Below are 24,848 nucleotides of genomic sequence, written 5' to 3' on the forward strand. Positions count from 1 at the left end.
TAAAGTCATCAGTCAATAACAACAACAAGAAAAACATAATTTCTTTCCCCAGTGGGAGAAAACTGGCATAACTAGAGAAAACTCATACAGACACAGTGAGAACATACAAGCATCACACAGCCAGTGACTGGGCCCGGATTCAAAATCAGTGTCTTGAATCTTTGAACCAGCAGTGCTAACAACAGTGTGTGCCAGCAAAAATAATAATAATAATGATTATAATTCAAACAAAACTGACTTTGCAAAGCAGTAAGCAAATAAAGCAAGCTACAATAATAAATTTAATAGTGGTAACATCTCTTGAAGAATATATATGTACAGCAGTAAAATGATACCATGTCTACAGCTGAGATAATAATAAAGCATGTATCAGTTTATCTCCAATTTCTTATTAGCTGGCAGCAGGTTTTTCCATTAAGTGCTTTTTTGTGTTCTTTTCTGGTCTCACTAAGATAATGTAGCACTTGGGAGCAAATATACACACCAGAAGGCTAAAGCTAGAAGACCAAATAGCAAATATTTCCACAGCTACAGTGTATTTTCCTGGGGAGCTCACATAAGCCGGTATGAAAGTTATCCAAACTGCACAAAATATTAACATACTGAAGGTGATGAACTTTGCTTCATTAAAATTATCAGGAAGCTTCCTACCTAAAAATGCCAAGAAAAAGCACATACAGGCCAAGAAACCAATGTAACCTAGAACACTGTAAAATCCAAGGACAGAGCCCACATTACATTCTAAAATGACTCGGCCACTGTAATGACTTGTTTTTGTGGGAAATGGTGGAGACAAGATTAACCACAGTATACAGATTAAAATCTGCACCAATGTACATAAAAAAATGCCTGCACGTTGCTGAAGGGGGCCAAAATATTTCATAATATTTTTGCCAGGAAGTGTAGCTCGAAAGGCCATTAAAACCACAATTGTTTTGCCCAGAACACATGAAATGCAAAGAACAAAACTGATGCCAAAAGCTGTGTGACGCAGCATGCATGACCAAGATAATGGCTGGCCAATAAAGGTAAGTGAGCACAGGAAGCACAGAGTTAGGGAAAATAAAAGCAGGAAACTTAACTCAGAGTTGTTAGCTTTTACAATTGCGGTGTCTTTGTAATAAAGAAATACAGTGATGACAAAGAGTGTAATGCTGGCGCCAGAAATTGACATTATGGTTAGAACAACTCCCATGGTTTCTCCATATGAGAGATATTCAATTTCTTTCAAAATACAATTTGTTTTCTGAATGTTTGACCAGTAATCCTCTGGACATTTAAGACATTCCAGTGAATCTGTGAAATAAGAAAATAAACAACATCATTTCAATCCTATGATGGGCTGGCCATCCCGTCCTGAACCATTACCTTCATTGTGCCCAGTGCCACTGGAGAGACTCCTGTTTCCCATGACTAGAAATGGATTAAGCAGTTTGGAGAATGTTGTTTTTACTGTGTTACAATATGATACTTTTTCTTATCATTGTGAATTTACACATTCTGTAAATCTGATTGATTTTGCATACTTGTTCAAAGCTGCCTAAATTATTATAAGAGTGGCAGGATGTTGTGAGTATGAGTGTGTGTCCTGTGGTCGAGTGTTGTCTGGTCTATGGACTGCTCAAGAGAGGCACTGGTGCCCAGCAACTATAAAAGTGAATTATAAAGTGGATGGATGGAATAGTGCACAATTAAAATACTGTTACAGAAAGATCTACTATTGCTGTTATTTTTTAGAGTATAAGAAATTCTTCTGTTATGCAATTTTCAATCAAGCTTTTAGTTTTAAATAAAGTACACTGGCGGACATTTGCACATTAAGGCACATGACATTGTTTATATCAGCCATTATATTTTTACAGTATCCTGAAACAATGTTATATACATATTTTGTTGTTCTACATGTTTGATAGTAAATCAAACAATTAATCAAATTAAGAATTTAAAGATGGCTTTATTAAATATAGAAATTTTGAAGTTCTTTCATGTAAATAACATCCATACTTAGGAATTTATACTAAATCTCCACATTATATTTGCAGGAGAATTAGCAAAAAGTGGGAGGTGTGTTTACTATACAAACATTTAAATGATGCCTAAAAAGTAATGTTAGACATAATTACATATGCAACATCTTTATTTGGAAGAGGCACCGAATGGGTGATCATGAAATCTGCAGATTTCACTTTCATGCAAATAAATTGCTTAGCCTACACCCCTACTTGAACTTAAAGTATAAGTTTTGTATTTTTCAAGTTGAAGTAATTTCCTCACAAACATGGCATATACAGGGGTAGGATAACGTACCTCGCCGCACACCCCACTTGCCAGCGATGGCGACGGTGGGTGTTGGCTTCACAACGCAACGGAGCTCCTACCGCTCCGAGCTTTCGGAGCAGTAGGATCGGCCTCGACGGGAACCCCTGTGCGGTAGTGTGTTACACAGCGGAATGGAAAGTTCGTTAGAGCAACGGTATGCGTTGAAGACGAAGACCATGCTCATTGCCTTCTTCGGAGTGAAGGGGATCATCCACTACGAGTTTGTCCCGCAAGGACAGACCGTGAATGCTGCTTACTACTTGGAAGTCCTGAAAAGGCTGAAAAGAAGCGTCGCGCGCAAGCGAAGGGACATCAAGGACAGCTGGAAGCTTCACCACGATAACGCGCCCAGCCACACCGCCTTCATCGTGAGCGCCTACCTGGCCCGGGTGAACGTTCCGGTGGTCCCCCAGCCTCCCTACAGTCCGGACGTGTCGCCTTCTGACTTCTTCTTGTTTCCGCGCTTAAAATCAGCGCTGAAAGGAAAACGCTTCGACTCGATCGAGGACATCCAAGCAAATGTCAAGGCAGCCCTTGCAGCCATCCCGGAACAGGCCTACATGGACGCCTTCGAGTCATGGAAAAGCCGCCTACAAAAGTGTATTGATGCAGGAGGTGCCTATTTTGAAGACTATTAATTAGTTGTACCGATTTGCTCAATAAATTTGTCTTTTTGAACAAAGGCTCATTACTTTTGAATCCTACCCTGTATGTATTTGCTGAGCAAAATTATGTTCAAACATTGAGCACTTTCTAGAAATTAAAAAAAAAAAAACCTTTTGCCTGTGCTGGCACTTTACTGTGGAAGGTCTGGAGCACAAAGGGAAAGCTTAACAACAACCAAATACATAGGTTTTTCAAGCTAAGAGAGTTGTCGAATATCAATACACACTTTCTATGCTTCTGATGCATATCTATGACAACAAAAAAGATCCGGAAATAATAATTTTTTTGCCTATTCCTGGTACTATGTTCTTGTGATAAAGATATGTTTTATATTCACTTGTGGAAGCAAATCAAAACAAAACCAACTATGTGGCACGAAAAGTTCACTGTGATTTTGCCTTTAGTGAGATAAAACACCCCACAAGGTGGTGAAAGGTTTTTCTGCAAGAAAACTAAGTACTGCGCTATCATGGATGGCTGGTCTTCTTTTAAAGCATCTGAATCTCACAATATTGGTGTTTTTTGTATAAAATTGATACATATAGATTACTTTACAATGTGTTTGCAATTGCAAAATGCAGATCAATGCTTGGGTGGTGCAGTGGTAGCAGTGCTACCTCACAGTAAGGAGACTAGGAGACCTCACTGTGTGGAGTTTACATGTTCTCCCCATGTCTACGTGGGTTTCCCCCCACAGTCCAAAGACATGCAAGTTAGGTAAATGGCGATTCTAAATTGGCCCTCATGTGTGGTTGGGGTGGATGTGTGTGTGTGTTTGCCCTGCAATGGACTGGCACCCTATCCAGGGTTTGTTCCTGCCTTGTGCCCTATTAGAAAAATGACAGATCAATACTCAACAAATATCTTGACAAAAATGGAAGTATTTGATAAGTTTTTAAGCTTTTCCTCTGTACCCCATAAGCTATAATGTAAAGCACTAGTGCAACCAAGAAATTTTTTAATTTATAGAAAAAGCTTAACTTTAGAACACAATTTTGCATGGCAAATGCATATATACCATGTTTGTGAAGAAATAACTTCAACAAGTTTTGTTTTTATAAAGGTAAAAGATGCACTTTTTGTACAAATCGTAAAATGAAAGGAATAACGAACAGAATTGAAGAAATTAATCTAAAAAAATAAACAAAAAAAAAGTGTCCACACCTAAAGACGGTAAATAACAGATTAGTATGGCATATGAGTTTACCTTGTCATTTTAAGAAAAAGGAAGGCCAATTGCTTTAATATAATTAAAAATATACAAGAATAAGCATGGTGTTGCTATGCTTAACATAGCTGTCCCACAGATCTTGGATTTGAATACCAGCCCGGACACTTGTCTTTTATTAGGAGTTAGTATATTTTTGACATGTCTGCATGTTTATGTCCTTCAGGTGTTCTAGTTTTTCTGAACATTTACAAAAGAATGTGTTTTACATTAATTGGCAGCTCTAAATGAGTTCAATATGAAGGGGATTGTGTGTCACAGTATCCTTTGATGGATTCTAACCCAGTTCCAGGATGGTTCCTGCCTTTCATCTCACTCCAAACTGAATTAAGCAGGTTTGACATATGATGGCTGGCTAAAAAATGTAGGAAAATATAAAAGTGAAAAAAAGAATTAAACCTACCATGTTGGCATCTACAAATGAAACAAACTGGATTTATTTAGTGGGCTAAACTGAAAATTGCTAATTCAGTAAAATATTTGCACACATAAAAATGCATATATTTAATTTACTTTACTAGTAATAACTGGCAGAAAACTTTACAGTAATTGTGTTATTAAACTAACATAATAAATGCAAAATAAGGATGATGTGCAGCTTCTTCATGAATGGTTATATTTTAAATAACATATAAGACTCTAGATTATTATTTGATTGGTCTTCTAGACATTGACAGGGATAATCATTACACTTCTATTTCATATAATTTTGTCATTATATTAGAGCAGTCAGCACTATAAGCTGGCTAGTAGACTGGCCAGTTAAATACAGAGGTACTAGAGACTTATTTTGTTTTTAGTGCCTCTCAAAGATAACTTATTTAGCACTTATGTGAAATGACTTTGATTCAGTCTTCTTACAGAAACATGAAATAAAAAGAATTAAAAAAGAGAGCATAAATTTTACCTTTGCAAACAGGACTGCCATGTTTTCATGTGCATATGGGATACTTTTACATATATGCAAGATGTTTTCACGTACGTATGGTATTCTTTTACATCCCTATGAGTTGTTTTCATGTACATACGAGATACTTTCGTGTATGTACAAGACAAATTTAGATTAAAAAAATTACAAAAGTATGCTTCAGGGCTAACGAATTATGACTTTAATAGACCACAACACTTCAGTTTGACGTCACTTCCATCTCTTGTAGTGCAGTGCTATAAAAACGAGACAGGTGGGCTTTTAAGGAATGTTTTTTTTTCTGGGAAATAATTTGCTGCGTACAATTTGCTCACCACTTACTATCTGGTGCCCACCACTTATTATCTTGTGCCCAACTCATACTATCTTGTGTTCACCACTTACTATCACGTGCCCATCACTTACCATATCCTGTGCACCATGTACTTTAAGGTTGCACCAGCTAATATTGCGTGTGTGCCACATACATTCAGATGAGCTTCATACACCATCGTGTGCGACTGTACATCATTATCTGAAAACAGGACTAATTGCTTCACAGTTTGGTGTTTTACTCACACAGTTACTGTACATTCCACAGAAATGGATATTGGTACGTTTATAAAAGTAGGCTGTACATTCAAGCCCAGGTCGTTGGATCCGCGAAGCAGCAGAGCTGACCCTTGCACTAATGTGTAGTAAAAGGAAATGGCATTAGTTAGCTAACTACTCGTATCTACTTACTAGCTCACAGCCAGCTTCTTATTTGCACAAATTACAAAAGAAGTTCATATTTCGCATATTGATTACATGTGAAGTTTACTAGTCCAATGCAGGTACACTAATTTAATTGTCTGGTAATCAGGAAGCCCTGAAGCGCACTTTTGTAATTTTTTAAATCTAACTTTATCTCATACATATGTGAAAGTATCTTGTACACACATAAAAGTATCCCATACATATGTGAAAATATATGGGTTATCCCATAATTTCTTTCACTGTGTGGTTCAGAGATTCCATATATAGGAAACATTATGGAATCTCTGAACCACACAGTAGTTATTTTCAAAAATTAACATGTTAACTGTCCCAAGCCTAGTTTCCTAAGAATAAAATACTGTACATTATGAAGACATTCATTGTGAGCTGCACATGAAATATAGTAATAATGATGATAAAATCACTGGTGAATTATTATTATGAATTACTATTTCCATTGTACCTGTAGTATTGCTTATTTCTCCATCAGCACACGGGAGACAGTCAAAACAGCAGATAGGCTGTCCTTCTCTGGCTGCTTTCCTTGTGCCTGGTGAACAACTTTCAGAGCACATGGACTTTGGAACCTGTTGGAAATACAGTATATTTAAAGCAGTTCCTCATAAATATCTGGTTCTATATATTGAACAGAGATAATTTGCAGCTCTATGTGCATCCAATAAAAATTCGAGGATAATTATGAACCCCCTGCTGAGTTATATGTTTACATTTTATATTTTACTACCCAAACCAACGTTTAAGTGAAAATTATCCAAGTAGCTTCCACCATTTTACATTCATATTGCAAAACAGGCTTATCATATACTAACCCACTATACTATATGTTTCTTGTAGTCCTTGCTGTTTTGCCTTTAAGTACCGAATATGCTTCTTCTCACCATATGCTGTTTACAAATCAGCTTATACCCTGGCCTCCATTTATTCATGCAAGTGACTGGCAAAACCACTAACATGCCTACTGGCCTGAAGGCAACAATAAATGATTACAGTTAAAATCCACCCCTTCAATTGTATCAGAACAACAGTAAGCATCAATAAGGGCATTTACTACAGTATGTTTGCTAATGCACAACTGTTTTTAGTTTTTTTTTAATTAAACTTACATTTTAAAATTATTTTCACATTATATTTAACTTCCATTGGCATTTCCTGAACACTTTAATGAGTAGATCACTCAAATCTCATTTTTTTTAAATTTCCTTCTCATCTATGAATAGGGAGATCATGGGTACCCCACTGTGTTATAAAGTTAGCAGCATAACAAGTCATAAATCATAGTTTTTTACTAGATTTAATATGCCTACTCTTTTGGACATATTTCTGCTGTACCTGGAATATTAGCCTTAACAATGATCATTTGTAATTCCTTCTTTTATATCAAATTTTCAAATTTGTATGAAAGGATCTCCTATTTGATTACAGAATTTGATTAGTTACCATAAAGTAATAAGTCTTTCCAAACAAACATGTTGAGAGTAAAACTCACTCAATTACCTGAGGACTTACAGATAAAAAACAGCATGCATATCCTCAGACTCCTGTGTGATTCTGATTTTAATTTGCCTCTTTGAATGTATAACCATTTGTAATGTGATTTTGACAAAAGAAGGTAGGAATTAATACTTGAATAAATGTGAACTGGTGCACAAATTAAAGGTAAAAGTCAATGTCAAGCAACAAAGCAAAAGATGAGTCAGAGTTGACAAAAAGAGATGGTAAAACTAAACATTGTAGAAAGCAGGTTGTGGCCACTAGGGGGCAACTCAGTACCCCCAAACCTCAGACATAATTGCAGGTTTTTGCTCCCACCCAATTGCTTCATGAGGAAGTCATTTAATGCTGATAAAGTACTTATTGTTCAAGTGACATTTTTCTGCTTCATTTTAGTTGTCTTGACTTGTTAAGATTTTGAACCATTAATTGCTTATTGTAGTATTAAACAGCTGTGTTCACATTTTTTAATTGCTCCTTATTAGCAATTAGATGCAAATGGCAAAGGAACCAGCAATTCTCCATCTAGCTTGTCTCCATTTAGAGCTGTATGTATTCATCATGTACATTTTGCGTTTTATAAAATACTTAGAAGGAACCTGAAGAGAAAGTGAAGGACTGAAAACTGCTCAACTGTTTAAGGTTTCAAATCAATCTGTAATTTAACAATTAATTTTCATTGTACAGTTACAAAACTAACAAGTCTTGGTATTAAATAAGACCTGTCATTGGCATTGTTATAGGATTGTTTTCTAATTACGCTACTGAGTTTGAACAAAAACATGCAAACACTGTGGCTTTCAGGCCTTGTTACATGGTTTCACTGCCCATATTCTTCCACTATATAATAAGAAATTAGAGTATGGTTAAGTTTGTCAGCTGCTCTCATATTTATAAAAGAAGATGAACTTTGCTTATATGTTGTTTATTTCTGGTATTATCTGTTACAGCTGAATGCTTCACTGCCTGTGCATTTGCATGTAAATTTTGTTATTTTTGGGCAAGTATATTTTTTGGTTTATATTGGGTGGTTATAGCACTGTGATGATTGTTATCTATTATATTTTACAAATGCAGCTGCTCACAGGATACAAAGAGTGAGCTGAGTAAAGTAAGTCTTTGTGGGCTCATTGTAGGACTACTGATTCAGATTCTTTCCTCAGGTTAGTGTCATAGTCAGGGATTTTGTTCATTATACGCTGTGTTTATTTTTTACATCCCTCTCATACTTTAAAACTGTGACGTGTCAGTAGCACATTTTATGTCATTATTTTTTTTTCTTTTTTGACTGTTGAGTGTGACTACCACTTTTTGAATCTTATAAAGTTTTGAGATCAAGCATTGTAAATTTCTTTTAGTTTGAAGATATCCTCGCAAACCAACAGTCTCCAGCTCAGAGGCCAGCTCTTACAGCATGAGCTAAATGGAGAACTCTTTTAGTCGGCTGCACAGAGCCCATCTCTCTGAGTGGTGTGGCTCTTGTTGATGTCAACTGATCTCTTTCTGTGTTAGCAGTCAAAATTCACTTTGATATGCTATTAGTGCTCAGCAAAGTTAATATCTATCGTCATTATGTATTGTCATGCTTGTGGATCACCCTCTGGACTCATCTGAAACAGGTACTACCACCATGGGTCGAGAGGTGGCTTTTGTTAACCTTCTCCTCTTTTCTTCCCTCTGCAACACAGAGAAAACACCCTGTGAGGGCAATTGACTCCATCAATACCAGTTTCCCACCTATAAATCCCAATGTTGCTGGAAGAAAGTTGGCAATTCTCAATATACAGCACAGCAGAATAGAGCTCCCTATCACTTGATACACTCGTTAACTCAGCCAGACGGCTTTTCTAATTTTGCTTTTTCTGTTTGTTGTTTTGTACTGATGTGCATAGTGTCTCTTTTTTGTTATGTTTTTGTGACTGAATTAATCAAGTATGACTGGGTTGAAACCCCAACGTTTATCTGTGGGAAACTGCATTGTTTTATGTGACCTCAAGCAGCATAGTGAGCAAAATTTTTGACCTTCCATGGAAGGGACCTGCACAAATAAATAGTGTTGTGGCTAAACAATAGACACATGATTCCCAACACAAAACAGGACAGATAACCTTACAAAGATTGGCAAGAGGTCAGAGTCAGGAGAAGGTGGACAACACCAGTGGAGGAATAGTGAAAAAAGACAGAAGGTGACCAACAGTGCATGATATTATTGTGCTGGATTGGTTTAATTATCGTATTGTGTTTGGACAAGTCATATCTGGTGATCGAGGCTCTGGGTGTCCTACTGGTGGCCAGAGTATTAAAAATAGTTTTAATTTCATTTGAAATACAACTAATTAAGAAGTGACATAGGAGTTGCCCAAGAAAGACATTTACCCTTTAAAAATAATTTACACACTCCTTTCCTTTTAAAAGGGAAATGAGACTGCAACTGAAACAATAACAGAGTTTCTCTCTATATGTTCTGTGAATTTTCTGACCACGTTCATGCATTTGTATGTTGTTTTGTGTGTCCTGCTGCCCAAGGTTCTCTGTGAAAAAAAGGGATTTCAATATGGATAGATGAATGGATAAAAACATTCATTCAAATTACCCTCAAAGACAGTGAAAAAAACATTATTCATTTACATAGCTACTGTCAGTATTATCAAGGAGACAAAATATCATAATCTGGTCAAGGTGGTTTGATCTAAAGGGGTACTGCCAAATCAGAAACACATTGTACTGAAGAGGTAGCACTTACCCTTATATAATAATAATAATAATAATAATAATAATAATAATAATAATAATAATAACATTTGAATAGCATTTTTATGTCCTCAAATTGCTTTACATGGACAGTTCGGAGCTACATCAACCACCACCAATTTGTAGCACCCATGTGGATCATGCAACAGCTGCCATTTTTGATCCCATATGCTCACCACACATTAGCTATTAGGTGGTGAAGGGGTGGGAGAGATATTTATCCAGTAAGAGACAGGGGATGATTAGGGGACAGAATGGATGAGGCCTTGATGGGAAATTTAGCCAGGCCATCAGGGGAACACTCTCCACTTTTCAAATGATGCTCAGTTATCTTTTATGACCACACGGAGTCAGGACAGTGGTTTTATGCCTCATCCAAAGGACAGTGCCAGTTTTTTTTTAGCAGCACAGTCTCTCCATCACTTCACTGGGGCATTGGGATACACACAGAGACCACAGTGTAAGTGCCCCCTGATGGCCTCACCAACACCTCTTCCAGCCGCAACCTGAGCATTTCATAGACCATCCAAGTATTGGCCAGGCTCAAACAAGCTTACAGGCTTACCTTGGTTTGACCTTCTGCCCACACTATTTTCTCTTCAATGATTTCAAATTCTTTTCCAGAATTCCATGTTGCATCAAATTGCCCAACTTTAACAAATGCAATGGATCCATCTGCATTTCTCTGCCAGTTAATAATATCATATGCTGCAATGGGATCACCATTGCTATCAAAAGAGAAAAATTCACCCACTGGACTTTTAAATTTTACTTCTTTCAGATAATGAGAGAGCTTCAGGAAATTGAAATGATAAAAAATATCAATGAGAAAAAAACATACAAATGATTTTGAATTCCTTTTTTTGAAAATGTGTAATTTCACTGGCATTATAACATCTGAAAATATTATGTCTTTTTTTTAAACATGCTCCTTCTTTTCCCTCATTAATGTACACACAGCACCCCATATTGACATTGGACAAGTGATGAGCAGTGCCTGGTTGTCTCCACACATACCGCTTAGAATTAAAGCCAACTCCCGCATGGGATTTGCTAAAAGACACCTGAAGGACTCTGAGATGGTGAGAAATAAGATTCTCTGTTCTGATGAGACCAAGATAGAACTTTTTGGCCTTAATTCTAAGCGGTATGTGTGGAGACAACCAGGCACTGCTCATCACTTGTCCAATACAGTCCCCACAGTGAAGCATGGCGGTGGCAGCATCATGCTGTGGAGGTGCTTATCAGCTGCAGGGACAGGACAACTGGTTGCAATCGAGGGAAAGATGAATGCGGCCAAGTACAGGGATATCCTGGACAAAACAGAGTGCTAAGGACCTCAGACTGGGCCGAAGGTTTACCTTCCAACAAGACAATGACCCTAAGCACACAGCTAAAATAACGAAGGAGTGGCTTCACAACAACTCTGTGACTGTTCTTGAATGGCCCAGCCAGAGCCCTGACTTAAACCCAATTGAGCATCTCTGGAGAGACCTAAAAATGGCTGTCCACCAACGTTTACCCTCCAGTCTGACAGAACTGGAGAGGATCTGCAAGGAGGAATGTCAGAGGATCCCCAAATCCAGGTGTGAAAAACTTATTGCATCTTTCCCAAGAAGACTCATGGCTGTATTAGCTCAAAAGGGTGCTTCTACTAAATACTGAGCAAAGGGTCTGAATACTTAGGACCATGTGACCTTTCAGTTTTTCTTTTTTAATAAATCTGCAACAATTTCAAAAATTCTTTTTTTTGTCTGTCAATATGGGGTGCTGTGTGTACATTAATGAGGGAAAAATTAAGTTAAATGATTTTAGCAAATGGTTGCAATATGACAAAGAGTGAAAAATTGAAGGGGGTCTGAATACTTTCTGTACCCACTGTATATATATATATATATATATATATATATATATATATATATATATATATATATATATAGGGGTATACAGTATATACAAGCTTTAAAGTAAACATAATCTTAACAAAGTATTATGAGCATGCAGTGTTCAAAACTGTGCTGTTATGCTTGCAGTAGCTGAGTTCACCTGCCAAAATATTTTCTAAACCAGTTTTATTTTGCCAGACCTGGTGCTCATCCGGGCAACATCACGAACAGAGATGAAGCCAAACCTACACAGGGTATTGGTCAGTTGCAGAGTTCTGATTGATGAAGTATCTACAGTATATATTTAAGTCAATGACATGCTTTATTTAAACATACCTGCCAAAACTGTAAGTTAAAAATATCTGGACAGTCTCCATTCTTAAAGAAGGAAGTCCCAGGCTTGCAAAAGAGCATATTGTGGAAAGAATGGGCTATGGCATAAACAGCTTTATATACGTTGTATGTTGCTCTTAGTTGTGATACATCATTATAAATACTTCTGATATCATTCAGGTTTTCCAAACCTGTGCACATTGATTTTGAACCTGACAATGTAACTAGGGAAGTATCATTTGATGATACTTGCAAAGTGCATCCAAACAGTGCTTCCCAAAATTCAATAATGAATGGATCAGATGCGTTCACATCAGGATGAATTCTACAGAGAAATTCCTTTAATCCCACAATCTCTGCTTTACGAATTGCAAAGCCTATTGTTCCAGTCAGGAACTGATGGTTTTCTTGAGATGACACTAAAGATGATGTTATCCATGCTTCAGTTGCAATCCATTGCTTGTCACTTATATTCTGATGTACAATCTCCTGAAGTAGGGAATATGCATCTGCTTCAATTGCAAAAGTAACAATTACTTTAGCACTAGAATGTTTAATAGTTTCAACAATATTCATGATTTTCTGCTTAGAGTAAATCTTTGGTATGATTTCAAAAAAAGCAATGCAGACATCAAAATGTTGGATTTCCTCTTTGAAAATCTGGATGCCGAATTTACCATAGTCATCATCACCAGATATGAGTCCCACCCATGTCCAACCAAATTGTTTCAAAAGTCCTGCCATTGCTTTGGCTTGAAAATTGTCACTTGGAACTGTGCGAAAAAATGAAGGAAATTCATTTTTGTTGCTGAGGCATGCACAGGATGCAAAATAACTCACCTAAAAATTTGAATAAAAGGGGTAATTTATAGTATATACTTATAATAAATAAGAAGGATCTATCAACTATTTGTTGCAACTTCACTATTTTGTATTCTATTGCTTTAAATGAACTTAAACAGCATTTTTGTTTAGGTATATATTTAAAAATCAGGCAAAAAAAAATCCTTTCATCCATTGATTAAGTTTTTCAAAGGAAACAGCTGCACGACTAAGCAAATTAATTTGGCAGAAATGGCCACAACACTTGAAAATGTATCATTAAATGCTAACATACTAATATGCTCCTGACTGTTATGTTTATTGGCATGTAAAGAACAGCATGCACATTTGTGTTGTCTAACTCATCATCTTCTAGGTCTGGTGTTGGTTGAACATACCTCTGTATTGAATAATTGTATATTGAATGAAGCCGCTGTTACTGAACAGTACTCCCAGTAAACATAATAACTGGGTGTGGAAATTTGATCCTATGGAGCTGCATCAAACTAACAGGACTCCAAGTTATGATGCTCTAGTTCATGGTGTTACAATGTCGTTTGGAAATGAGGCAGACAGCATCTTTGAATAACAACACACAAACAGAGGACTACTCATCCAAGGATCAAGCTGCGTACTTCAAATTAACTTTAACAGGTTGCATTTCTGTAACTTGTACACCTTCATCATGCAGTGCAGGGCAGATTCTGTGCATACAAAACCTTTGAAAATGGCTACACTGTTGTATGGTAGTAATAGAACTTTCACAGAATTGCTGAGATACCTAATTAAATTATGATCTCTACCAGCATTTCTAATGGAAGAAAATTACCATCAATAAAATTATGTGAAGTAAGCAAATCATATTGTTTAATGAAGGGTGTTTCTCTTTGCAATGATTAAAACTTAAAAATGAGTAAAAGAACAGATAAGGGGTATGCTTGGTTTAAGGCTCGACTAGAGCTCTTTAGTAATTTGCTATCAACACAGTGAATGCCTTGATTTAGATTTTTCTGCTATTGTTTCCTTCCAAGTGTTTTACTAACACGCTGTGCAACTAAATTTCAAATTAAACGAACCATAACAGCAATTGACTGCAAAACTAAAACAGATTTTAGATGAATAACTTTATATTCATCTATCATTCCATTCATTTTCCGGTCTGCTCATCCTGCTCATTTTTACAATATGAGGCCCTGTATACAACGATCAGTGTTCATTTTATTTGAGGCTAAATTATGTTCTTTTGACATTATTTAGTGAATAAATTCATGAACTAGAGAAAAATCCACTTCATCTATGTCTGTAATAGCACAATAAAGTGCTCCAAATGTATAACCTGTAGTGTGATTGTCAAGTTCCACACTGAAATATAGCTACTTATTATAAAAGATGAAATGTGCATTGTATATAAAAAGACTGATTTTCCAAACTTGCCCTTGAATACATTTCCTATGTTTTGATTTAGAAGGCAGCTATTTAACATTAAAACAGTATGCATAAGATTATTGAACAACAGAGTTGAAATAAGTTAAATACATTTTATTAACACATTTAAAACTTTTCAGTTTTAAAATGTAACTCTTTCAATGATTTTTAAAGCACATAACATACAAATCTCATTCAGGTTTAAGATCTAATATGAGGAGCCTAGCCATTTTCAAAGAACAGGCAGATCATTTGGGAGTAAAAATTCATGCTCTTGTCACTTAATTCTCTCTAACCCTCCACCCCCAAACCCACATCTTTATATATACACACAAAGGAGATTTAGCTTGCCCTTTCTGGAACTAAGATAAGCAATACAGGGCACAGGTTTGTTTCAAAGCATGTGGTTGCCTGGTTACATAAAATTGGCAACTTTCCATTCAACACAAATTTAGCAAACTGTTACCATGTAGTGACTAGCTATTCTGATCTCTGAAATAAAGAACCTTACCATAGGAATTCTGAAAACTCCCAGAGTTCTGGCGATTACCATTGAAGATGTTGAACTGGCATCCCCGATAATAACAGGAACATGTGGAGCATTTCCACAGGTGGGACCAGACACCTTTTTTTCATCTCCTGTCACCAGTGTGATGGCTGAGCCAAGTGCATTGATGTGAGTGGAGCAAGTATCAAAAATACTGTATCCCAAAGTGATATTTGGTAAAATATTGGCATTGTTGTTTATTTCTTCAATGGCAAAAATCATTGACTGTAACCAACGGAAGGCTCTGAAATCAAAGCTGTACATCATAAAAGATTTAGACAGTAAAGTGAAGTCATCACTTTTCTTTTGATTAATGCATGCTTTCAGTAAAAGTAGTTAAAAAAACCCTCCACGCCTTCAACAACCTAAATTGTGGCCACATGTTTTCCACCGTCTAAGTATTAACATTGTTATTCGCTGAATGAAAAGCACAGGCTAAGGATAAGAGAATAATAAAACTCAATAAACCTAAAGGCAGAAAATCCTACCCAAAAGCATGGTGACCGCTGAAACCCCATGCCCACCTGTATAAACCATTTTTCCCTTAGTTCTGATTACTTTCCCAATGAAGTAGCCCAGATGAGCTACAAAGAAAAAAATAAAGATCTTTGGTTTAAACAAAATTTACGTTGGAAGGACTGTGTATGTTCATGAATGCTTTGAATACCATTCACCTGGAAAAAATAACACGGCTCATCAGCAGCATCAGTGAGCCAGTCGACTTACTGTTCACAGCACTGCTAAGTGTGGCCTGCTCCACAACTATCTTCTAATAGTAGAAAAAAACCCTTTGTTTTTTTTTTTACATACCATTTCAACAATTAAATTAAAAAGGCACCCTGATATCATAAAAAAAGCATGTCGCCTAAACATTCAGTTTTATAACCCATGGTAATTATGTTCTGCTGCTTGGCAGTTTAAAAGATCACAAAATTCCCATCAAATAGGCAGCCCTGCATTGCAATTAGAAGGCTTTTAAAATAAATCAATGAATGGGAAGATTTCTTCTCAATGGTATTTAAAAAAAAAAAAACCACTTAAATTTGAAATAACGCAATAACAAAGAAGGGAACAGGAGCGTTAATAAATGTTTTTATACTTTTAATAAGAGGTGTTCTGTGTTCTGTTCCCAGCCCCGTCTCACATTTTACAGTTTGTTCTTCTGATTCCATCCACATGTGGAAACCATGCAGATACGGTTAATTGGCAACTCTGAACTGGTCTGGTGTGAGTATGTATGTGTGTATCAGTCCAGGACTTTTTCTTCCCTTAGGCATTATTTTGCTGGAACTGGTTCCAGCATCTTGCAATTCAGTAATGAGAAGAGCATGTTTGGAAAAATAAACTAATAAATAATAAACATCTTGCTATTGGTTATAAAATTTAATCTGAACTCCATTCTTTGCTTACATTTTCTAGCCTGTTGGATGCAGAATCAGGTCATAACAGGAAACAATTATACACAAACCTATACCATCATAATTGAGAGTTGGCAATTACCCTAGCAAACCTACCCTACCTGGAAAAAAAAACACGAACAGACCATACAACATCCACAAAGGCATTGCTTAAGCTCAATATTGAGACCCAGGGCTTTGGAGCTGTGTTAAAGAGCCACCTATTTTACATTATTTAAATTATAATGTTATTTTTAATAGCAAACATTAATCTTACATCCATAAAAATCTTTGCAACCTTGACTCACACTAGTTCCAAAAACTCAATGACATAAAAAACAGGCGGATTAAAATGATATACAGACAGAGAGGAACATTTGACAGCCACATTGGCAAACAAGTAGAAAACAAAATTGACTCAGCATTCCCTTTTGCATTCATTATGGTGTCTGCAGCAAAGTTCTCTTACAATATATTAAAGGTATGCACAACATTCATTAATAGTTTGGCTAATGCAAACAGGAATGTGTTACAAATTTAGACAAATCTTCATGTAATTAATTTAGCAGTTCAATACAAAATGAAAAAGAATGAGCCTTTCTCATTTCTTTTTTATAATTTTACACTGACACACAGGCAGATAGATAGATAGATAGATAGATAGATAGATAGATAGATAGATAGATAGATAGATAGATAGATAGATAGATAGATAGATAGATAGATAGATAGATAGATAGATAGATTTATCAAAAAATACTCAAGAGCCACCACCATACTATTGTTAAACATTTCGGTGGGAGAATGTAAAGAACAGAAATCAATTAGAATGATCGATAAGCATCAGTGTTCGGGAATTCTACTTACCCTTCACATTTTAAAGGCTTAACCTTATCTTTAAAAGACCATTCAGGGACAGCTGACCTGAAGTGAACAGGGAATAACCCTCCCAACATAAGGTCACCTTTTTTGAACAGTCTTGGCAAAACTGGATTTTCATATAGACTGCAGTCAGACTCATTAGCTTGATATACAGATGTGTGAAAAAGTAAATGTAAAGTAAGCCACAAGTACAGGTGCACTGCCATCTGAAATAAAACAAAGAATGAGACAGAGAGAGAGAGGGAGGAAGAGAGAGAAAAATTGCTTTACATATGATATAAAAATTCCTTTTTATAATCTATTATAATCCTTTGGAGAAACTGCTAGTTTAAGTTATTTACTTTTGCCTCATGCATGCAAGAACGTGTAAGTAATTTGCAGAATTCTTAGAGGAATAAAGTTAATTGTCCATGAACCAAGATGCAAAAGAAAATTCTTTTTCATTTCTCATTTGGGACACTTAATTGACTTAACAGATACCAACCTTATGGGAAGCACATTGTAAACAACAATTCATCTTCAAACACATCTAGCTGCCTTTAAAGAACATTTAAGCTTTAGAAACCCAGCAAATTCATTATGCTAAATTCATAATACTAAGGATTGTCTGATGAGATTGTCACTCAGTTTTTTTTTTTTTTTTTGTTCGAAGTCATTCATTGTCATACATCATTCTTTGTGACCACAATATGTGCAGTAGAGTGTGATAACAGAAGAACAGAAATATAAGGAGATATTGGGTATGACTAAAATAAGATCATCCTTAGATCCCTCTATTTGTTTGAATTTCAGACAGATGTTAAATTTGGGGATTCTGATCAATTGACTGATGATAGGAAGGCCCTTGAGGTTACATGTTGCTGGGGCTGCCAGGAGGTAGCACCCTATAAGAAGCCTGTGCTTTTTATTTAACCCCTGACTTTGTTTGAATACAAGATTCGGTCTGAAAGACAGGCCACTGAATGAGACAAGATGAGTGCAAGTTACTGTATTCTGAGCCTAAATATTTTATGTAAGGCCAGGATATTCAACAGGCACTATATATTTTAATACTTTAATTCATGAAATGATTAGCAATACTTTCTTCATTTTTGGAACTGGGTGCCTTTCTGTTAATACAACTTTTTGCACAGATGCTGTATTGAATCCAATTCATATCACTATTTGTGTGCATTTCATATTCACATATATACAATTTACCATCAATGTAAAACAGACTTTTATTTCAAACATTAAACTTTGAAAGGAATATGCAACATGAATTTAAATTGTTCACCTCAAAGACCTCTATCTGTAAACATGTCAGACTGACACCAGGGATATGAGATGAGTGTCACTTAGGTTACTAAAAAAAATGCTCAAAATGAATAAAGCATCTCGACAGCTGCTTGTTCTGCTACAGTCATCAGGGAAATCACATATAATTGTTTAAAATTGAATAATTGAGATGACTGCAAACAGATAATATGCCTGCTTTTTACAATTAACCTTTTTGATAATTCACATTAGCACTGGCATTCATTTTCTAAAATGCTGAACTGTTTCTTGAATCTAAAGAGTACATTTATTATTTCTTGAAATGCTATCACTTAGTTAGATTTTGTTTAAATTTATTTTGCTACTCTAAGCCCCAATCACTGATTTCTGTTTCTTAATTAATTTCCAAACTGGCAAAACATTCTTTTTTGCCATATTAAAACTATGGCAATGTATTTCAAAACTGAGAATGGTTTATATACAAATACAAAATACAGGTTCCAAAATGTGTTAAATAAAATTTGCTCAGAAATGTTTCACTTATATTGGGCAAAAATAGTTCTATGTGCTTCATGAAGTCCTATTTGCTCTTATTGGCTAACATGTTTGCAAAAAAAATAGGCATATAATTGAGTTTGCATTACTCCCATATGAAATATTAGTTACAACATTATTAATGGCTGTTTCTTTTAATTAATATTAATCAGCACACCACTGAAATCAGTTAGAAATTAACTATTCTAATTCTCATTTTGAATATTAGATTAAAATTAGATTACCTTCATTTTAAAGTTCATAATGATCACACTAAATTCATTTAACAATATAGATATGTGGCACCCCATTCAATACCACTGTTGTTGGATATAGGACTCTGGGTGCCAATTGACGTAACTGAACGACCATGGGATGAGCAAAGTGAGACCCAGACCAAAGACTATTCAAAGACAGGATTATATTTTACTCTAATTGTGCCAAATCTATTTACAAAACAAATGTCTTGCAAAAATATTCATAAAGTCCAGGGCAAAACACTAACAAAATGAGAAAAATATGTACAATATTCATAGTGGCTCCAAAACGAAAGTGTTGAGAAACAACAGAAAGACTCTTTTTCCTTCCTCTTTCTTCCAACATAATGACAGCTCATGAAGGACAGACTGAAAAATAATCAAAATGTAAAAAAAAATAAGCACAAGGACACTAAAGTGGAAAAAAAAATTTAGCACCTTGAAACACAGATTCCTCTTACCCAGACTATTACAAGAAATGAATCTGCTCTTTACAACTATTATGTATGAGGATCAAGACGTATCTTTACTACTAGTATAAATTAATCAGTACCGCAGGCATGCTTGAAAGTAGGCCCGAAGACCTGGTTAACTGACAACCCCTGGTTCAGACCATGGTTTTATACTGCAAACCGTTTGGTCTATCCAATCCCCACTTACGTTGCCCACATCCCCTCTTAAACAATTACACCAGGACATGCCAACCCCTGCTTGCGTGTGCATGTACCCCTCTACCTTGGTGATGCAATGGCTACTGATTCAGCCTCTAGTAAGTGCATGCTGTGATCTTTCACACATTTTTATTTCATCCCCTACCACACCTTTGAACGTTTTCTGCTGGCTGCTCAGAAACTGAGCCCTGCATCACTCTAACCTGCTTTCCCAAACTTATAACTAGCATTTTCTCTATTTCTCCAGCAGCCGTTATAGGAGCGTGCCTCAGCACTTGAACTTTGGAAACCATGAGCATGCTCACAAAATGGCTTCATATGACTGCCTTGGCACTGGTTAGTTCAAACCCTTGGTCTTGGGGTGTCTGTAGGCCTCCAGACAGCCTTTGAGCAACCCTGTGCTCAAATGCCAGTAAAATGTTTTGCTGCTACCTTGTTAACCTGGGAAGGAGCACTAAAACACACAAATTAAAATTTTATCTCTACTGTGTCTTCTCCCATGTCCGTGATAGGCTGAACAGGTATGTCTAACTTTTCCTTTTCCCACAGCCATGAAACTTGGCCTAACACAATATATTATTCAAGCATATAATAGAGTCATGGCTGCAGCCTATCCTTGTAACATCAAGTTTAACTCACTAAACAGCCATGGATATGACACCAGGGTACACTCTTGAAAACACTCGAACTTATCCTCACTCATATTGAATAAAATGAGAATAACCAATCAAACTAATCTGCATGTCTTTTGTATATGAAAGAAAACTGAAGTTTTCAGTGAAAGCTCACAAAGAGTCGGGAAGAACATCCCAATTTCACAGGGACAATTGCTATGCTGGGACCTGAACCCAAGCTGTTGTAGCTATGAGGAAACAGTGCTAATTACTAAGCCATAGTATATTTAGAATGATGATTCTGGTGGGGCTACATATACCTGGGAGAGAGACACTATTATAAATAGTGAAACCTCTCTTGCAGAGGGTGCGTTTATGTGTGATGAAGCAATTAAAGAGAAGTACTTATAAGACTTGCTCCTCTGACTAAATTTATTGGCCACTGGCTACTCTCTGGATCCTGGCTTGGTTCATCTCACAGAGTTTAGAGAAATGAGAACATCTAATATTGCTTCTGAGCCCAAGAGAAAAACTATGTTTCACATTGTATTAAGGTTCTAGCACCAATGATGATATGTCACCAGAACAGTGTATAAAAAGAGAACACACAAATTAAAGATATATTAACATGCTATTCTGGCATAGAGTAATCCACAAAAGGTCTTTGTTAAAAGATATCTCAACATCAGAAGCAGAAACATAAATGAATGTTCATAAATTTTCAAATTAGTTCAATGGACAAAGTGGTAAATCATGCTGTACATAAGTAACGAAAATGAAAATGATGAAGACTACTCTTTAAACCAAAAAAAAAATCAATCCATGGGTTGCTTAAATGGCTTCAGGTCCCAAAGGCAGAAACGAAAACTTCAGGCTGCAAACACGCAGACATACACAAACACACCCCCATAGACACCCCACACACTACAGAGTTGAAGGGCCTGCCCCAGCAACCCAGAAATGAAATTGGCTATTGACATAAGGCACAAAAAAAAATTCACATACTCCAAAAAGAAATATTTTCCTAAATAAGAAATTGCATTAAACCCATAATGGAAAATGGAAAAATATTATTATGTCGACTAAGTTGGTCCCTTTTAAACATTTTAACAGTAAATTAAATTACTGAGTTTACTGTTTATTTAATTTTAGTAAAACAGTAACATCTTTTGCAGGATTGGAGGAAGGTTATGTCCCACCTGCTTTTTTACATAGAGATTCCATTGTATATTATGCATTGTTCCCTCCTGACAACCACACTGTCTTTCCTAGAATGTCTCACTTATATCTCAACTTGAATGAAGGAACACCATCTCCAGCTCACCTGGCAAAAGTGGACCTCCTTGTTATTCCAGCCAGTCCATAACCTCATCTCTGTTCACCTCAGCTCATTATCACTAGCACCTGCCACGTCAGTATGTAACCATGTGGTGATGATCAATGACCAGGTATCCTTCACTGACCACATTGCAACTGTCTCTTGTTCATGCGGATTCATTTGGCATAATAAGATCAGACCATATCCGACAGAGCAGACAGCACAATTTCTATTCCAGGTAGTAGTCTTGACTACTGCAGCACTCAGCTTGCAGAAGTACCTATCTGCATGTGCAACCAAGCCACTGCCAAAGATTTAAAATGCATTGGCATATCTCATATTCAACCACTGGCTCCCAGCAACAGCATGAATTAAGTTTGCATCCTTGATGCTTGCCTACAGAGTAGTCAGTAGGTTAGCCCCTATGTATAAGGAGGCACTCATGTAGTTTTATGCTCCTTCTCACCCACTCACATCTGCTAATAAATGGAGGTGGTGATACCACCTTTATATGGTATCAAGCCTCAGTCCAAACTGGTGGAACAAGCTGCCACCTCCATCCAAACTGCTGACTTTCCAACTGTATTTAATAAGCATTTCAAGACTCTTTTGTTCTATGAATATCTGTTTAATTGACAATGGCTTTTATGACAGTTCTGGTAACTAATTAAAGATTAACTAGTCTAGTACTGTTCTTTTTGACTTCACTTGTGATGATCTGTTTTGTAACCTTGTTCCTGTAGCACTTGTGTCAAAACTGCCCCAAAACTGATGTTTACTTGATCATGTTGACCTCTTTCATAAATCATTTTGGAAAAAAGTATCAGCTAAGCAAGTAAATGTAATATGTATGTATACAAATATTGATGTATAGAACGCACTTTTCTGCTATAGGGTCACCAGTAGTTGGAATCTCCGCAAAACTGAGCCCTACCTGGTTTGGACACCAGTTCATCACATGGCACACTTAAGCACACACCCATCCTCACTGGTACTAAGTCAAGTTAATTACACTATTCAGTTCGAACTGAACTACTTTGGCCTGCGGAAGAAAGCGCCAATCGCTAGAAAAACCTCCAAAGACACAGAGAAGGCGTAAACTCCACACAGAAAGAGATCAAGTAAGAAACTGAACCAAATTCCTGGAGCTATGATGCAACAATTCTAAATGCTAAGCCACACTGCCACTAATGTATATATTGCATTGTGCTACTGTTATTTTTATTTTATTTTTAACCACATGAGATCTGAATTATTTTGTAGATTATATCTAACTCTTTGTTTTTCCATCTTTATGAAGTTTTCTATTCTAAAGGCAAAACAATACTCTGTTAAATAATACATATATATTGAGCTCCCAGGACACATTTTGTTCGACTGATATGAAAGCATTTTAGGGGAAACAGATGGAGTTGGTGAGATCAATGTTAGATATAATGGAATGACTGGAATTGATCATATTTCTCCACCTCCTGATGACCACAGTAAATTGCTTCTGAAACATTTTTCTTCAGTATAAGAAAATGCACACAAACAAAATCTGTTCCATTTTTCAAATATTGTTCTTGGAAACTAGTCTCAGTGGGTTATTTAATGCATAGCCTGGAGACAGATGGCTAGCTATTAACTGTTTGCTGTCATTTCCTGGAAAATCTTTTGGATGTTTTTTAATACAAGGAGAAGAGTAAATAAAATGGTGTAGTGGTCTAAAAAATGTAAAAAAAATAAATGATCTACAAGACAGGCAGTTGTGTTCCAGAAAGAAACTAATGTTATTTTGGGCTTCAGTTTCTTATTATATCCTGCTGTTATGCAATAACTGAAAATAATGTACTGGTTTCCTATTGAAAAAATGTAGTAATTGTTGAAAACAAAGAGATTATTTACTTACATGACCAGAATTACACAAGGCTAAAACTTGCATCATTAAATTAATCAGATTTATTGTAATCTGCTAATATGTTTTTAGGAATGTAGGGCTGTAAAATAATCTGGGTCTTTCACATCCTTTACTGTAGTCTTTTACATTTTCGGGCTGTTTACATTTATTTTTGTGATATTTAATAGTTTTCATCATTTTCAGACCATTTTATTTTATGTTTCAATTTGCCGGTGTAAAATTTTGCCAAATCAATATGTGGACAACAATACAAATTTCCATACCGGATCGATCAAGCCCCGGGTTAACAATGACCGCCGCCAGTACTGTTAGCCAACAGGGTGCTGGCGGAAATTGGGCTACTGTTGGCCGAAGAAGAGGGGGGAGATGTGTCTGGAGGCAGGAGGAGAGGAGGAAAGTAAAGAGAGTCAACTGAGGGTAGGAATTTTGAATGTTGGCAGTATGACTGGTAAGGGGAGAGAGTTAGCAAATATGATGGAGAGAAGGAAGGTTGATATATTGTGCGTGCAAGAGACTAAATAGAAGGGGAGTAAGGCCAGGTGGATCGGAGGTGGATTCAAATTGTTCTATCATGGTGTGGATGGGAGGAGAAATGGGGTAGGAGTTATTCTGAAGGAACAGTATGTCAAGAGTGTTTTGGAGGTAAAAAAAGTGTCAGGCAGAGTAATGATTATGGTGTGATTATGGTGTGATGATGAATGTTGTTAGTGTATATGCACCGTAACTTGGGTGTGCAATGGGGAAGAAAGAAGATTTTTGGAGTGAGTTGGATGAAGTGATGAACAGTGTACCCAAGGGACAGAAAGTGGTGATTGGAGCGGATTTCAATGGGCACGTTGGTGAAGGGAACAGTGGAGACGAGG

The 24,848-nt window shown here is 36.4% G+C and overlaps 1 protein-coding gene across 1 annotated transcript; it reads right to left on the reverse strand.

Annotated features, from left to right (window-relative positions):
- Window positions 1–346: 346 nt before the first annotated feature.
- Window positions 347–17,640, reverse strand: LOC114645425 (extracellular calcium-sensing receptor-like). The gene is made up of 6 exons (XM_051922554.1): window positions 17,420–17,640; window positions 15,120–15,411; window positions 12,365–13,201; window positions 10,708–10,935; window positions 6,343–6,466; window positions 347–1,296 (listed from the first exon to the last, which is right to left on the reverse strand). Exons 1-6 carry the CDS (start codon window positions 17,638–17,640, stop codon window positions 392–394), a joined length of 2,607 nt encoding a protein of 868 aa, XP_051778514.1. The 3' UTR covers window positions 347–391.
- Between the last annotated feature and the right edge of the window lie 7,208 nt (window positions 17,641–24,848).

Source organism: Erpetoichthys calabaricus, chromosome 2 (genome assembly GCF_900747795.2).
Source record: "Erpetoichthys calabaricus chromosome 2, fErpCal1.3, whole genome shotgun sequence".
In the NCBI taxonomy this organism is placed as follows: Eukaryota; Metazoa; Chordata; class Cladistia; order Polypteriformes; family Polypteridae; genus Erpetoichthys; species Erpetoichthys calabaricus.

Bases quoted from the DNA above. Each gene is read 5' to 3' on its own strand.
- LOC114645425 (XM_051922554.1), bottom strand. From the start codon at position 17,640: ATGGCAGTGCACCTGTACTTGTGGCTTACTTTACATTTACTTTTTCAC. The intron at 15,412-17,419 runs GTAAGTAGAATT...TATGATGTACAG, and splicing joins AAGCCTTTAAAATGTGAAGG to CTTTGATTTCAGAGCCTTCC. The intron at 13,202-15,119 runs GTAAGGTTCTTT...TCAAATTTTTAG, and splicing joins GAGTTTTCAGAATTCCTATG to GTGAGTTATTTTGCATCCTG.